This window comes from Pollachius pollachius, assembly GCF_949987615.1.
Source record: "Pollachius pollachius genome assembly, chromosome: 11".
Classification (NCBI taxonomy): Eukaryota; Metazoa; Chordata; class Actinopteri; order Gadiformes; family Gadidae; genus Pollachius; species Pollachius pollachius.
The window spans coordinates 9,579,275-9,595,819 of NC_136944.1; the positions used below are offsets into that span (position 1 = coordinate 9,579,275).

Genomic DNA, 16,545 nt, shown 5'->3' on the forward strand with positions numbered 1-16,545 from the left:
TTAAGGTTAATTCCTCATTAGGGTATCTCATTTGACAGCGATTTGAAATAATTTTGTTGAGAAAGCATTGTCGCCAACATTCTGATCCATATTTGCTCACAATACTAGAAAAAACTGGAAAAGAAATTCAAAAGCCGTAAAGTATCAAAAAGAAATTTCAAAAAAAAAAAGTCCAATGAGAGTCTGTCCCCGATAAGTCCGAATGTCGATGTTGTTTTTTTTGGGCGAATGAAGTTGTATATGAGGCCCTATTCCAATAAACTATCACCATGCGTGCTTGACATGTAGAAATATCGTTCTCCCAGCCTTCTCACTTCTCATCACGCGACGGAACGCATGGAACGGAGTGCTTAAAATGAGTGCTATTGGCGAGAGAGAGGGAGGGACTTTCAGTTGCATTACTTTAGCGGCGAGAAAGCTGGATATATCAGTTACTGTAACCAGTTACGGATCTTGCTTTATCAAAAATTTCAAAAAGAAAATACATATTTAGTCTCTTAGTCCTTCTTGTTTTTGTTGATATTCTTTCATTTTCTTATTCTTCTCGTTTCGGGGACCGTAGACTGGCTTATAGACCTCATAGGAAGTAAAAGACCGGAAATTACGTTGCGGTAGACCGGGGTAACGCAAATTCGAGATCCTCTCAGCCCAGCAGTAGCGCGGGAGAGAGAGCGAGGGGAGGAGAGTTTTCGCTACAGCAGTGGCGCGTGATATCCTTCCGCCGGAGACCTGCACGGCCCTTTCCCTCCCTATAACACAGGATGCGAGCAAGCAGCATTGCTGCTAAAATACGTTATTTGCCCCGTACCTCAACAAAAAATTGTACACATTAAGAGCTAATCAACAACCAAGAAGGTGTTGGGAGTGTATACGTTGATCACCGGCTTCTGTTGACTTTATCAACGCTCTGTTGAACATCGGTGTACGCCGAGGAGTTATTATCACCCGGGTTAAGTTGTGCGCGGCAAGCGAACTAGCTAGCTAGTAACTACTTCTGGAAAGAGAGTGGCAGCCGGGGCACAGAATGGAGCTCATCACTATTCTCGAGAAAACCGTCTCTCCAGGTAAATACACAACCTCAAATCTTCTCTTCGTAATATAAACGTTGCTAATGTCGCTGGTTCAAGGCAATTAGAACTTGGTTTATGTTGTGTTTGTCGGTGCTTGATGACTGGTGAAAGTTGTCGTATGAGGGAGGAGGGAAATGCCTTGCTAACCGATTAGGCGGGTGGCTACAGTAAGCTAGCTCCGTCTGGCCTGCTCACCGTGGATCCGGCTTCTGGCTTTAGCCTTCCACCCCAACTGATCATCTTGTAATGCTAGAAGTAGATTTGCGAGTTCTGAGTTACCCGTTTGCAAAGTACAGACAAATGCTGTTGTCACATTAATTGCATGATGCGTTGATATTCTGAACAGTGTCTTGGCAGCCCTGTCCACTGCCGACCCTGCCCATGCTCTTAGCCATGTAGCCATGCTTTCTGTGCGCTAACTAGCTAGCAAGCTAATGTAGCGCAAATCAGTCGGCCCATCCTTGCACACCACTGTCGGCTAACTTTGTAACATATTATATTGAGGTCTAACAACCTTATTTTGATCAGGAAATGCAAAACTCTTGACCACAATGTCAATCAAAGTACTGATGTTGGACTTCGATGTTGTGTCTGTTGTGATAACGTTACTTTAAAAGATTGCATTGCAATGCTTTGATGGGCTAACGCTAAACTGTCTTAATGCTAACAAGCGTGTAGGAACTGCATCCGATGTGCAAAACCGTGAATTAACTTGGCTAGTAATAGTGAAGCTAAACTTGGTTGCCTTTGCTAGCCATACGTCGGTGTATTCTCTTTTCTTCACTACGTTGAACTACCATTCCGAACGACTCTCTTGCTCCCTATATAGACAGCTATCTGAAATATACTGCAACATCAACTTTCACGTTTTGGCATATGCTTGTGGTTCAATTCACATCTTTGCACTATGAATGAGCTGAATAGCTATCTTATGGCATATTGAACAACACCGATTCTCCCCTCCCTCAGATCGAAATGAACTGGAGGCGGCACAGAAGTTTCTGGAGCAGGCGGCTATCGAGCACCTGGTGAGTCTCGCGCTACTTGTGCCGGTTGTGATACAATACGAATTGGAAGTAGGCTAGCAATCCAAACCATTCTTAATATCTGGCCCGTCGCTCAACAATGCAAGCGTGGGTTTACCGAAAGGGTCGAGTTGCTAACTTGCAATAGAAAGCCGGCTTTTTCTCTATGCCGGGCCCTCCCTTTCTCACACACCACCTACACGCTATGGCTGCTGGGTGTCATTCACTGCAGGGTTTGATAGCAGCAGCGTTGCCGATAATGCTCTAACCGATGTCGTATTGCATGAAATTGCTCTACATCAACATCCCGTCATGAAAAACTATAGTGCATACAATATTTAGCTAATACAAGTGTCTGGAAGCATTCACTGATATTTTCCTGGTTCATTTTGAGGGCAAGGAGAACATTAATCATTCCAGGGAAAGCCTTATTTCCATTTGGGTCACCCATATGTGTATGTGTGTATATGTGTATGTGTGTATATGTGTATGTGTGTATATGTGTATATGTGTGTGTGTGTATATATATATATATATATATATATATATATATATATATATATATATATATATATATATATATATATATATATATAGTCCAAGTGATAATTTTGATGCTGTACTGAGGGTTGCATCAAAAGTAATTATACACAAATGTAAAAAGAAGTGAAATCCCGATCTACACATTTATATCCTTGTATCCTACTAGAAACACACATGGCCTGTGAAATTGGATCTCATATTATGAACACCATTACCAGGCTTCAGAAACCAAAGTGCTTTGGGAAAACTGCTTACATTGTATTTTTGTTCATCTTGCTCTTCCATAACAACCGTTACAATTACAACTGCTACTGCCTAGGAACATACCCACATATGAAGGCAAAAGGCCACAAATTAAAGTCTTATACGCAAAAACAATATATATTGTGGTCCTTTTTGAATGCGTTTTTTGTGAAGGATAATAACCTTCTTTTTTTTTTGTACGAAGCTTGAATTGACTGTTGTTGCAATATTGTATAGTTTCTATCTTGACAGTTTTATTTTCACATGGACAAGAATACTGCTTTTACAAGAACCATCTCTTACCCTTTATCGTTATCACTACCTCCCGGGCAGACTTTTACACCACACTTGTCCCAATCCTCATGATTCATAACAAAAAATTCTTCCTATCTCCCCCACTAGCCCACATTCCTGGTGGAGTTGTCCAAGGTGTTGGCCAACCCAGGGAACACGCAGGTGGCCCGAGTGGCAGCTGGTCTGCAGGTGAAGAACTCTCTGACATCCAAGGACCCGGATGTCAAGACGCAGTACCAGCAGAGATGGCTCGCCATCGACGCCAACGCCAGACGAGAGATCAAGACTTTTGTAAGGATACAGGCACATCTTGTGAACCTGAGGAAGTCTCATACCGTACACATTATATACCACACTTGTACTCTACATTTGCTTTTATGTATGCGATAATCTGAAGCTGATGCAGAGCTAGTATTCCCATTTTTTTGTTGCACTTCTGGATAAAGAGTGGTTCAAAAATGTATTGCTGTAAGTTAACCAACTACATATAATTGTGCATCTTGTAAGCAGGCCTCATTTATATCCTCAAATTGAATCTGGCCTAGCATACCTCAGAGGCATCCACTCGTCTCGGATTTTGGACCAGAAATCTGTTCGCTCAATTTTCAATGACCAAGTTTTGTATGTAACCACGCAGGTTCTCCAAACACTTGGCACAGAGACGTATCGCCCGAGCTCGGCATCGCAGTGCGTGGCCGGGATTGCGTGTGCAGAGATCCCCATGAACCAGTGGCCAGAGCTCATCCCACAGCTGGTGGCCAATGTTACGGACCCCTCGAGCACTGAGCACATGAAGGAGTCCACTCTGGAAGCCATCGGATATATCTGTCAGGACATTGTGAGTGTGGTCCAGTCACCGACTTTCTGTCATCTTTCATCTCGGGATGTATGAAAAATGGACATCGTTAAGACATCCTGCTATTGAAAGTCCCAGCTCTTAACTGTGGTCTTGGCTCTGCTCTGAACCCTGCTCTTGTGCTTCCAGGAGCCAGAGCAGCTGCAGGACAACGCCAATCAGATCCTGACCGCCATCATCCAGGGCATGAGGAAGGAGGAGCCTAGCAACAACGTCAAATTGGCAGCAACCAATGCCCTGCTCAACTCACTGGAGTTCACTAAAGCCAACTTTGATAAGGAGGTGTGTGGATGCAAGCACCCTTTCTGAAGTGTTTCATTTTACATGGCAAAGATCATGGCCAATGTTCTACACATGACCCATTTTCTTTTGGTTATAGCTGCCATTAATAAAATGCTACTTGGTCTTTGTATTGCAGACGGAGCGTCACTTCATCATGCAGGTTGTGTGTGAGGCTACGCAGTGCCCTGACACCAGAGTGAGTAGCAGCTAGTGGAGTTGACCAATGATGACCTTTAACTTCTTTTTTGGTTTGGTTACAGTCGTGTGTGTGTGTGGTACAGTCCCGTTTTAAATTCAGGTGCTTTTCATCGTCAGTGTTTCTATAGATTTTGTTGTATTATTCACCATGGTCTTTTCTATCTATTAGTTTTATATTCTAGATTTATTTTTATTTTTATAGATGGTGAGTATTCTGTAGTATTTTTATTGTTGGATTTTCAGTTTTTGCTGCTGTTGCACCTGAATTAAATTAAAAGTATTAACCTCAAATTATATTCCAAAGTTATGTTATATTAAACTTTGTTATAGTAGTTTTTAGTGGAGAAGTTTCTGGTCTAGGTAAGTGCAAGAATAGTTTGCATTTGTTGATTTAAAGATTTTAATGTGTACTGACTCTTTTGGTCCAGGTAAGGGTAGCGGCACTACAGAACCTGGTGAAGATCATGTCGCTGTATTACCAGTACATGGAGACCTACATGGGCCCGGCACTTTTCGCGGTAAGCTAAACGTCTTGGATTAATCTGAGCTGGGGTATGGGGTTCCACCGGTTGTCCCTGCAGTCTTACTTTCAACATCTCCTCATAAATGTGAGGAAAACATTTAGCCGGTGTGGCATCACAAACATTCTGCAATGTTGTCAGTTCTATAAGAAGCATTGAGGAGATTGGCTGCCATTTCATTGACCTTATTATGACTCACATTGCCTGCTATCAAGTTTCATAAAGCATGTCTATATGTGGTTAATAGATTACAGGTCTTCTAATTGCCACCACAATATAACCGTTGGGAATGGTTTTCCAGCCAAGTCCTGACCAGACATTGTTGCAATTTTCCTCCCTGTTTGACTCATCCATGTCCTTCCTGTCCACACCAAATCCTTGTGCAGATCACCATAGAGGCCATGAAGAGTGACATAGACGAGGTGGCCCTGCAGGGGATCGAGTTCTGGTCCAACGTCTGTGATGAGGAGATGGATCTGGCCATTGAAGCCTCTGAGGTATGTTGGGGCCATTCATTCGTTTTTTGGACAATTGTTTTTGTTTGTTTTGCATCTCAATGGGTGGATTTCGTCAAACATCCGGGCTGTCTTATTAAATATAAACGTTTTTCCAGGCACTTTTCACCTGGAAGTTGATGGTTTGTTTAAGTAACCAGTTATTGGGTATCCTGTTTGTGCTAACAGCGCATTCCTTTTGTCCTTTTCGACTCGCAGGCTTCAGAGCAGGGTCGCCCCCCTGAGCATACTAGTAAATTCTACGCCAAAGGGGCCTTGCAGTACCTGGTTCCCATCCTTACCCAGACCCTCACCAAACAGGTGAGCGTCAAGGCTCCTTCCTCTGGTTTCACTCTAAATATTGAAATGCAATTGTCTTTGTAGACTTACAAAGACAATTGGTTGTATTTTTGTGGATCCATAGATTTTAAAATGAAAATAAAGATCGTCCTCCATTCAATTCTTCTGTATCGCACCCTCTTCGTCTGTCGTTGAGATATAAACTTGTATTCTTGTATGCTTAGTATGTCCTGACGTCAGTTCCTCCTCCTGCTCTCAGTTCAGCAGTGTGGATTTTATGATGTCACAGAATGAACCGGGGTCTATTTCACCCAGGAGATGTTTGGGCGGCAACGCTTCTACTGTACCCTCCTGGTTTTGCTGGACCCTACAAATGAATTAAACCCCTTTGCCAGTCGACACCCCCAGCCCCTGTAACAGTTCACGATATCGTAACTCTGCCTTCCCCCCCCCCTCGTAGGATGAGAACGACGATGACGACGACTGGAACCCGTGCAAGGCGGCCGGCGTGTGTCTGATGCTGCTGGCCACCTGCTGCGAGGACGACGTCGTGCCCCACGTCCTGCCCTTCATCAAGGAGCACATCAAGAACCCCGACTGGCGCTACCGGGATGCCTCCGTCATGGCTTTCGGCTCCATTCTGGAGGGCCCCGAGCTCAACCAGCTCAAGCCCCTCGTCCACCAGGTAGCTGCTCCCTCTTGCACCTCGTCGTTTGGTTGATTGGACACCGTTGAGCCCAATTCAGACATCCGTGTTGGGACAGACGCTCACTCATGTTTTAGGGAATTTCACGTGCAAATTAAACACGGGTGCGTTACGAAGCGAGGGAAGTAATGCAATCCCATGTTGCATTTTCTGTTACTTTGCTATTGATTCTCTCGGTGTAGTGTTTTAGCTCAGTGAATTGTACATTTCGTAAAGGGGCATGTAGGGGTTGGGCTACTTGGTCAGGGATGCCCATATGTAGTCGCCAGGGTTTAAACCACTTTCATTATTCAGTTATCCTTATGCCATGCCAATTTCAACCATCACACCGTGGTGACCATGTCAATTGTTTTGTTCGGGTCGCCAACCAAGAAATGTGACTCCTCCACTGCTACTTGAGGGTTGCTTGTGCCTAGGGCTAACCCAATCCCTTTCCATATAACCCCTGTTCCCCAGGCCATGCCCACCCTCATAGACCTGATGAAGGACCCCAGCGTGGTGGTGAGGGACACCACCGCCTGGACCGTGGGCAGGATCTGTGAGCTGCTGCCCGAGGCGGCCATCAACGACGTGTACCTGTCCCCGCTGCTGCAGTGTCTGATTGAGGGCCTAGGGGCAGAGCCGAGGGTGGCCTCCAACGTCTGCTGGGTGAGTTGGAGCATGGGAGGGATGGATGTTTGGCTCGATAAGTGCATAGGTGTAGATTCCTTTCAGCAGGTAACATAGCATGTGCCTAGGATTTTAGAGAATTACAACTCTTGGTTCTTAGGCATGCTTAAAAACCTGAAAGGAAGGCTATTGGGTAACCAAAAGACGTGTATACATTGCAATCGAGGTCCAAATCACTTGATGGTCACTGATGAGATGTTAACGGACGGCTAGCTCACAGCTACATGGACTGTCTACCAAATCTAAATGGGACAGTTTACCAAACCTTGAGTCCCAAAAAATGTAAAGAGCATCTTCTTCCCTCCTCTCGGTCCCAGGCCTTCTCCAGTCTGGCTGAGGCCGCTTATGAGGCCACAGACGCAGCCGAGGACCAGGAAGAGCCCAGCACCTACTGCCTCTCCTCCTCCTTTGAAATCATCGTCCAGAAACTCCTTGAAACCACAGACAGGTAGACCCATGCACACAAGCCTCGCGCCCCACCAGCACCAGCCACTTCCTTAAGCATGCGTTTGAACACTGCTTGGCAGCATTTATGCTCACTAATGCTTCTGAAGATGACAAATGAACGGTACCAAAGTAAGAAGCCTCACTCCTTTTGTTGAAAGGCCAAAGTGTGGAGGGTGGAAAGGCGAAAGTCCCAGGCATTTCACTATATATATTTTTTGAATGCGAGTGCCCTCCTGTCTCCTCCAGACCCGACGGCCACCAGAACAACCTGCGCTCAGCGGCCTACGAGGCGCTGATGGAGATAGTGAAGAACAGCGCCAAAGACTGCTATCCCGCCGTGCAGAAGACCACGCTGGTCATCATGGAGCGCCTGCAGCAGGTCCTCCAGATGGAGGTGAGCTCACGGCCCGCTCTTGGGAAAGTTCACACCAAATTTTGAGACCCCACTGTATAATGTAGTGTTTGGTGTTAAAATATGTTTTCACGTGAAAAAGCAGTGCGCTAAACAATGAGATGAATATGGTAGCACGTTTGTATGCATGTCCTTGACCTATATTTTTGTCTCAGTCTCACATCCAGAGCACCTCTGACCGAATCCAGTACAACGACCTGCAGTCTCTGCTGTGCGCCACTCTACAGGTTTGTGAGCCATACCACCACACAATTCTTTTTTTTTTTTTTTTTTTATGACTGCATACGGCCCATCCAAGAAATACTCCTTGTAGCCTTTGGTCTTACGGGCTGATGCTCAAGACGAAACAGAAGCAGGACCCGTGGGTGGTTGAGGAGCGAGCGACATGTTGACCCGCGTGTGCCTCTTGCAGAACGTGCTCCGTAAGGTGCAGCACCAGGACGCCCTGCAGATCTCTGACGTGGTGATGGCCTCACTGCTCCGCATGTTCCAGAGCACCGCGGGCTCCGGGGGCGTTCAGGAGGACGCGCTGATGGCCGTCTCTACTCTGGTAGAAGGTAAGCACACACTTCCTGGTCCATCGCTGGTTTTTGAGGATGGTGTGGTTTCCAACTCCCAGCAAGACTGATACTAGGGTTAGGTTTCCATACCCGAGCAAAAGGCGAAAGCTTCTCCTAGTCATAAATGACATGGCTAACATTGTGGTCTTCACAGTGTCTATTGCCCTGACGTCAGTTCCTCTTCCTGCTCTCAGTTCAGCAGTGTGGATTTTATGATGTCACAGAATAAACTGGTGTCCAATTCACCCGGGAGATATTTGGGGGTGGCGGTGCTGCCCCTGCAACCTCCTGGTTTTGCTGGACCCCACAAATGTATACTGCTTGTTTAGTCTCCAACGACAAGCCATAAAATTCTAGTCGTGTTTGGCAACCCTTACTCTTAGCACACCCATGTCCTTCTCTGATGCATCATTCATACACTTTTGGCACCACATCCCTTTTTAAAGATCTCTTATTATACTACTTTTCTGGTCTAAATTTCTTATTAATGACTCCTATAGAGCAACCTGACCCGCGTCACAGCACAAAAAACTGTTGTTTTTCGGGAAACTCTTCCTCTCATCTGGGCGCTTTCATTATTCTCTGTCAACACGCGGCTTCGTCCTTCTCCGCCCCCTCGCCCCCCTCCTGCCAACCCCACTCCGTTGTGATTGGTTACCTTCCGGAAGAGCATGTTGCAGCATTACCATACACGGAAAATCCAGATTGTTCTACGTAGATAAATCCCTCAAAATTTGAATGTGAATGGCGACCGGCGTCCCTAGTGTTTAGCGCTCTGCCACCCGAGATGGTCTGCAGGGAACACGTCTAAATGCACGTACGTCGTTATTTGACCCTTTAGTATGGTTAAACATGACTATAAATCATTATAACAACGTTTATAGGTCATAAAAGTCGAAAAAGCATGATCAGTGCTCTTTAACTTTACTGTATAACACTGAAACTCATTTGTGGATTGTTGCTTCCAAATTGATACCAAATTTGAGAAAGCCCTCCAGTATGGTCTGTGGGTGTGCGTTACATCCATGAATCATACTGATTGCCCAGCGTTTGGTTGGCTACACACAAGAGTGGACTTGACGGCACCCTAAAATCACGTAATACTTTGTATGACGGACCGGAAAACGTTGTGGATGGATTTAATTCATGCATTGTTTAGGTTTTATGCATGGCATACCAATGGTTATCTTATTATTTCTTGTTTTCTTTTTAAAGATTGAAATGTGCTAATATTATTCATATTTTCTGTCAGTTCTCGGCAGCGACTTCCAGAAATATATGGATGCCTTCAAGCCTTTCTTGGGAATTGGACTAAAGAACTACGCTGAATATCAGGTACGACATGGAAGTTGAGCTCTGTTCTTGTATGCTTTGTTTGCCCTGACGTCAGTTCCTCTTCCTGCTCTCAGTTCAGCAGTGTGGATTTTATGATGTCACAGAATAAACTGGTGTCCAATTCACCCGGGAGATATTTAGGGGTGGCGGTGCTGCCCCTGTAACCTCCTGGTTTTGCTGGACCCCACAAATGAATCCCCTCCCCCCCCTTTCCTTCATCAATTAATATGATTGATTGTTTTCCTGTGCATTTAGTTTCCCACCCACCACCAATGTAAACTACATTGTTAATCTTCTGACTAGCCAAAGGATTAATGATTAAATATTTGAAATTTACTAGATGGGAATTTCTTGAATATCACAATGTAAACGTTTTTAAAGATGGTTCTTTGTCAGTTCAGGCGAAAGGTTCTCTTATTAGTCTCAATGTCGGCCGTCCCCCTGGTTGTTGAGTGACACACCCTGACTCAAGCATGCAGTGTTGTTCTGCGGCAGGTGTGCCTTGCAGCTGTGGGCCTGGTGTGTGACCTGTGCAGAGCTCTGATGACCAACATCCTGCCTTTCTGTGACGAGATCATGCAGCTCCTTCTGGAGAACCTGGGGGTGAGGCCCCCTCCTTCATACCCTTCTCTCCCCGTCCTCTCTTTGGACTGCATCTTTCTACTGTCCCGCTAATAAGTCTTCATCCGACTCAATGTTGAAACTGCTATTCTTGCAAAATTGTATGCATATTTGCATTACATAGTTGCACAATACAATGTTGTTTGCCCCGAACATGGTTATGTCGTGTGTGTGTGTACTGTCATGTTAATTGCTGTTTGTTTCATCACACAATCTAAATGTATTGCCTTCCTTACCCACACTTGAAACTACTTTGCACTTTCTGTCTGGATGTTTACTGCATTTGCCTCTACGCGTGCCATCGTTATGCAAACTAGTTAGTTTTTATTTGTGTTTGCCGGTGTAGAATGAGAACGTGCACCGGTCCGTGAAGCCCCAGATCCTGTCGGCGTTTGGAGACATCGCTCTCGCCATCGGTGGAGAGTTCAAGAAATACCTGGAGATTGTTCTGGACACTCTTCAACAAGCTTCCCAGGCCCAGGTGGACAAGGTAAAGCTTGTGGAACATGTCGTGTACAGGCTTACATTGATTAATCTGTATGATTTTAATTTTTTTAAGCATCTTGATAAATTCAGCTGCTGCAGGTCATTGACATAATGGGACAACACAGTTTTTTAACGGTGTTGCATGAAGATTATAATTGTTCCTTACTGCATAGAGTTTAATGGATTTGATTGGATGTGATGTTGTATAAATTATATACAAAGAAATGGTATATGAACTTTTATGAAATTATAGATAGATTTCATTGGAGGTGGGCTTTTCTGTGTTAATCAATGGAAAGCTGCATCTGCTGATCTGTGCCATGTAATTAATAGTGCGTTGGTTTGTGTTTGCAGACAGACTACGATATGGTGGATTATCTAAACGAGTTGAGGGAGGGCTGTTTGGAAGCCTACACCGGCATCATACAGGGCCTGAAGGGGGACCAGGAAAATGTTCACCGTAAGAGAAGCATGCTGACAAACACGGGCACAAATGTCAATCACATTGCTCATGATGTCTGCTATAGCATTTCATGAATGCAATATCAAAGACACAATTTATTAGTAAGATAATATTCTTTAAAAAACGATTCTCCTTCATCCTTGTGATCTTCTATTAGCTGTGGTCTCTTGCATACGTGTTGCCCTGACGTCAGTTCCTCCTCCTGCTCCAAGTTTAGCAGTGTGGATTTTATGATGTCACAGAATAAGATGGGGTCTATTTCACCCAGGAGATGTTTGGGTGGCGGTGCTGCCCCTCTAACCTCCTGGTTTTGCTGGACCCCACAAATTTATCCTGGCCGTTGAATGTGCTGTTATTCTGAACTCATCAACTTTTAATTAGTAATTTGTATTTTGCCAGCTGTGACTGTGTGTGAATATACATATAGGATTGTCTAGTGGTTGGGGTGTTTGGCTATAGCAGCCATGGAAGTGATGTCAAATCTACCTACAAAAATACTTTTAAATGTCGTGATGGTCAATGAACCTACATTGAATGTATATTAAAGTGATGGTCACTCTCTCCTCCAGCTGATGTCATGCTAGTGCAACCGCGGGTGGAGTTTATCCTGTCCTTCATCCACCACATAGCGGAGGACGAGGACCACTCTGATGGAGTGGTGGCCAACGCTGCTGGCCTCATAGGGTAAGCCGAGCATGGGCTGGTATAACCAACCTGTCCCACTGTCCCCTTCACACTTCAATGGGACCCAAGCAGCGTTTGGTTTCGGTTCTTCTTTCTGCTGGTGTTCCTTATTTGTATGTTTTTCCGCACGGCAGATGGAGGCTAATGTTGACGCCAGACGTTCAGCGCACTCTAAAAATGCACCAAATGTGTCAGAACCTTAGTTTTGCTTTCATCCGCAAAATGTATCCTGGCGATTTTAATTTGGCCAACGTGGTTATTCAAAAACATTTTGTTCTGTGCAGTGGAGGCAGATTTAAGTGAGGATTTATGTATCCTCGTTACCGGCTGTAGCATCCTCCCCAGATGTTTAGAGGAAAACGTATTGTCATAGGAGGGATTCTGCCAAACCACGTAACAAGAATCCGCTTTCAAATCCACATTCAAGTCTGCCATTTTTTTCTATTGTTTTGGTGAAACGGCTGCTCATTCTCCAACATCTCTGCCCTCCTTTATTTCAGGGACCTCTGCACCACGTTCGGGAAGGATGTGGCCAAGCTGGTGGAGGTGCGTCCGCTCATAAACGACTTGCTGACGGAGGGCCGGCGCTCCAAGACCACCAAAACTAAGACCCTGGCCACCTGGGCCACCAAGGAGCTCCGCAAGCTGAAGAGCCAGGCCTGGTCAGTGGACACGCTCAGTAATGCACACACGGCCAACCAATCAGAAAGATGGTATTCTTCTGTGACCCAACACTCTGTATTTTCCTACTGCGCCATCCCATTGTAATCAATTAGGCATGATTTATTTGATTGGTACCTTTTTCAAAATACTTTAAGGAATATAACACTACCTTTTTTTTTTATTTTATTTTTTTAGCAAAGGTGAACTGAATGTTGAAATCCACAAAACCTGCCTTTCTTGAGTGTCAATGTTTTGGTTAACTCTGACTTAAAACATGGTTGGCTGGTCTCTTTGCTGCCATCGCAGTTTTTGTAATTGGTTTGTTGTGTCATGGCTGCACTTCCGGGACCAGACCAGCAAACCATGTCGGGTATTGAAACGTTTACCAATACATTGAAAGGCGTGGATATTATGTGGCTTTGATTCAGCTCGGTTGCACAAATGAATCTTGCCGGCTAAGAGGTGGACATGCCACCTCTTACCTCAATCCTTTGCGCTTTTTTCAAAAGCCTGTTGCAATCCCAGAAGGTAGGTATGACAATACAGAGTGTTTGGTCACAAATGTTTCTAGTACGCCCTGAAAATCCTTCTAGTGTGAGGCTGAATATTTCTCACCCTTCACCTGGCAGTGTTGTGGAGATACTTGGGTCAAATAATTGAGGTTCTTAATAAAACTGTACAGACCAGTACTCTTTCGTGAACAATTCAAAAATATTAATTTTTGGATAGTTGATTTAATTACTTTTTTTTTTTTCCTCCTCTTCAGATGCAATTCTTGTCAGGAAAGAGATCAACATCAGTAAACAATGAGGAAATATTGCCCCACTGGAATTACATCTTCTGTCTTTTGCGCGCGTGTGACCGGGTCAAAGCAGAAGCTAAGTGTGCGCTTAGATGAGTGTCTGTGTGTGTGAGAGAGATCGAGAGAGAGAGAGAGAGAGAGAAAGAACGCACGAGCGCAGATCGTGTGCGCGAGAGATGACTGATATCACAACACCTTCTGAGTACAATTCCAGCGGTCGCCTGCAGACTGGCAGCGACCCTACCCACCCACCCCCACACCTACCTTCGGACCCCAACCCATAACCACCTTCCTGACTATTGAACCCCCTCCCCTCGACGGCCTGTGGACTGTACCATATCTGAACAAGGACTCTGAACATGACCTCCTTCCACCACTACTTTCCAGCTGACCCTCCAGAAATTAATTTCCCGCTGGGGTCACACACACACACAACGCCTTGTCAAGCATCCCTTCTTCGACAACTATTCTCCTCCATTGGACCCCCCCCCTGCTGTGTAGTCCGGCTGAGACGAATGAGCCCTCGTCCGAGACGCCAACTAACATTTTAGTGGTCTGTTTAACGTTGCTATGACGACAACGAAGATGAATGCTACAACTCCATGTCGCCCAAACCCTTTCTTCCTCCCTGTGAGAAAAAACAAGAGACCAACTGCTAACAAGGGAAAGGATTTCTTTGGAATTGAAGCAACAACAAAAAAAGAACCTTACTGTAACTCAAACGGGAGGAGGATTAATCCGATCTGTTCAGACTAAAGTGGCTCTCTTGACTGATGCGTGGAATACTTAACATTTAATTTTTTCTTGATTTTATTTTATTATAATTTTTCTCTCTGCACTTCAAAAAGCCAATGTGGTCGTGGACTTAAAATGAAAAGACCCCCCCCCCCCCCCCAGCCAAGATGGTCTGACTCGAGCTGCCGTCTTCAATCTTTGGTCAGAGTTGAAGCATGGTGCCTAGATTTCGTTTTCTTTTCTTTCCTCTTGCGAGGAGTAAAATAGGAGGATGTGGGGATTAACAGAGGGAATGTCCCTCTAGACTCTCCTCTTTCCGCTCTTGGAAAGCAGGTTCCTGCCCTACTGTAACTGCCACATCATTCCGTGCACCACCATCGCTGCCACCTACCAAGTTTGGGTTAGAAAAACAACAAATGGCCACCATAATCCCAGTTTGTGTGGCAGACGAGGATGGGGTTCTGTAGACGTACGGTTGGGCGAGGAGCCAAGGAGAGCTAGCTCCTTAATTTTCTAAGCCCTCCCCCTCCACAAGTAACATAATTAAATAAATAATAAATAAACAAATATAATCTCAATACGAACCTATGGAGGCAGGAGATCCTGAAGAGCATCAATGCTGGTCTGGCTGCTTTTCTACCCTGAATCGCAGGCTGGAGTCCTGTCGTACCGGCGTCTTAATGGACACAGACTTCCCACTTTAGCTCCGTTCGCTTCTACTGTATATTAAAAAAAGAATAAACACCCCCACCTGCATGTGGGTCTCCTTCCTCCACCCTGAGGCTTTTGGTTTAGTTTTGCTTTCACTGGCACTCTCGGTTGCTTCTCTTAACCCTTTCGGCTTTGGCAGTCTGAGCCGGTGTGATGTCAGAGCTCACTGCGCCTTAAGCAGGTGGGCCTAAAAGCACTTGTGAGGATTTTTGTAATGAAGTGAAGTAGTGGGTGGAGGGGTGCGGCGGTTTCTCTTAAAGACTAACTTTTACCAAAAAAAGTTAGAAATTATCTCCTTGTGTACTTATGCCTGAGATAGCGCTTCAGAGGAGAGTGCCAAATTAGTGGGACTAGTTTAGTGAATATTGCCCTATTGGGGCTGGCTGTGTGGACTGGTGGGATATTATTATATGCACCTTCCATTGGGGAAGATATTCAGTCAGCTGTAAATCCTTGCTGTTCCTGATCCACAAATGATCAACCAGTTGACCAGAATAGGACCTGTGCTTAGATAGTCCAAGTCCCTGCTGGTGTATTTTTTTTTATTTTTTTTATTTTCGCTGCACTTGTTTTGGGAAAGGGGCACTTACCAATATCCTCGTTTCGAAGAAAAAAAAAAATTACAGAATTGAAGACGTTTGTATAAGGTTATATTTTTCCATTGCTATGAGAAATAAAACAATAAAATGATATTAAACATTCCCCAAGAAGTTCTGGTGATTTGGTTTATTTGTCCGTACAGGTAAACAAGTCGTCTCGCTTATGAAGTCTGGGCAAAAAAAAAAAGGAGACTTCATTTTGGAAATTTGACCTGTAAAATTTCTGTACTGATCATCTTGAAACTATTTTGTAATCATTATTGAAAGCCATATATACAGGCTTTTGACAACTCTTGAAAGTTGCATTTTAGAACCTGCATAATGGGGTTCTTAATGGTATAATTGGTTGACGCATACTATGCGAAAAAGGGTGTACTGACTGTCCAAAATACTTTATTGTAACTGTCCGGTTTATCAAAGCATGCAAGCGGTTGTTTTGTCACGGCTGGGGACCAATTCACTTTCACAAGTTCATGCAGAAAGTCTCCTCGGAATGGCATTGAACTAAACATATTACCCGCCTACATAATTAAAGGGAACATGGCCTCAATTTGAAGTTGGATTATTCAAAACCGAAAGTCCTACCTTGAACGCTGGATTTGAATTAGTTAACTGAACTCTTTCAATCTGCAAAACTGCATTTGGTTCAGACAATGAACATGGGAACTAAAATGTGAATTGTGAATCAAGCCAATCTGCTTTTTAATTTCATATTGAACATTAGTGAACTAATAAAAGTCTATATTGTACTGAACGCTGTTGTTCCTTCTTGCATTTGGCTAATCAATGGGGTATAGACTGCATGGGGTAGTAGTCTGTTAGAATC

The 16,545-nt window shown here is 44.5% G+C and overlaps 1 protein-coding gene across 2 annotated transcripts; it reads left to right on the plus strand.

The window, feature by feature from the left end:
* The first annotated feature begins 740 nt into the window (after positions 1-740).
* Positions 741-15,822, plus strand: kpnb1 (karyopherin (importin) beta 1). Of its 2 annotated transcripts, none has more exons than XM_079746721.1 (22): positions 741-1,064; positions 2,040-2,098; positions 3,284-3,466; positions 3,813-4,013; positions 4,161-4,313; positions 4,450-4,509; positions 4,934-5,029; positions 5,419-5,529; positions 5,746-5,847; positions 6,287-6,511; positions 6,989-7,180; positions 7,519-7,649; positions 7,895-8,042; positions 8,216-8,287; positions 8,473-8,617; positions 9,873-9,955; positions 10,451-10,558; positions 10,923-11,066; positions 11,417-11,522; positions 12,095-12,209; positions 12,710-12,871; positions 13,639-15,822. In XM_079746721.1, coding segments are annotated over exons 1-22 (2,637 nt in total). In that variant the 5' UTR covers positions 741-1,024; the 3' UTR covers positions 13,640-15,822. The 2 variants fall into 2 exon arrangements, with proteins under 2 accessions (XP_079602847.1, XP_079602848.1); XM_079746722.1 differs by having other exon boundaries at positions 4,940-5,029.
* The last annotated feature ends 723 nt before the right edge of the window (positions 15,823-16,545 follow it).

What these genes read in the sequence shown, in the direction of transcription:
- kpnb1 (XM_079746721.1), top strand. Translation starts at nt 1,025, where the DNA reads ATGGAGCTCATCACTATTCTCGAGAAAACCGTCTCTCCAG. An exon ending in AGCAGGTCCTCCAGATGGAG is followed by an intron (nt 8,043 to 8,215) that starts GTGAGCTCACGG and finishes TTTTTGTCTCAG; the next exon opens with TCTCACATCCAGAGCACCTC. An exon ending in AACGCTGCTGGCCTCATAGG is followed by an intron (nt 12,210 to 12,709) that starts GTAAGCCGAGCA and finishes CCTTTATTTCAG; the next exon opens with GGACCTCTGCACCACGTTCG.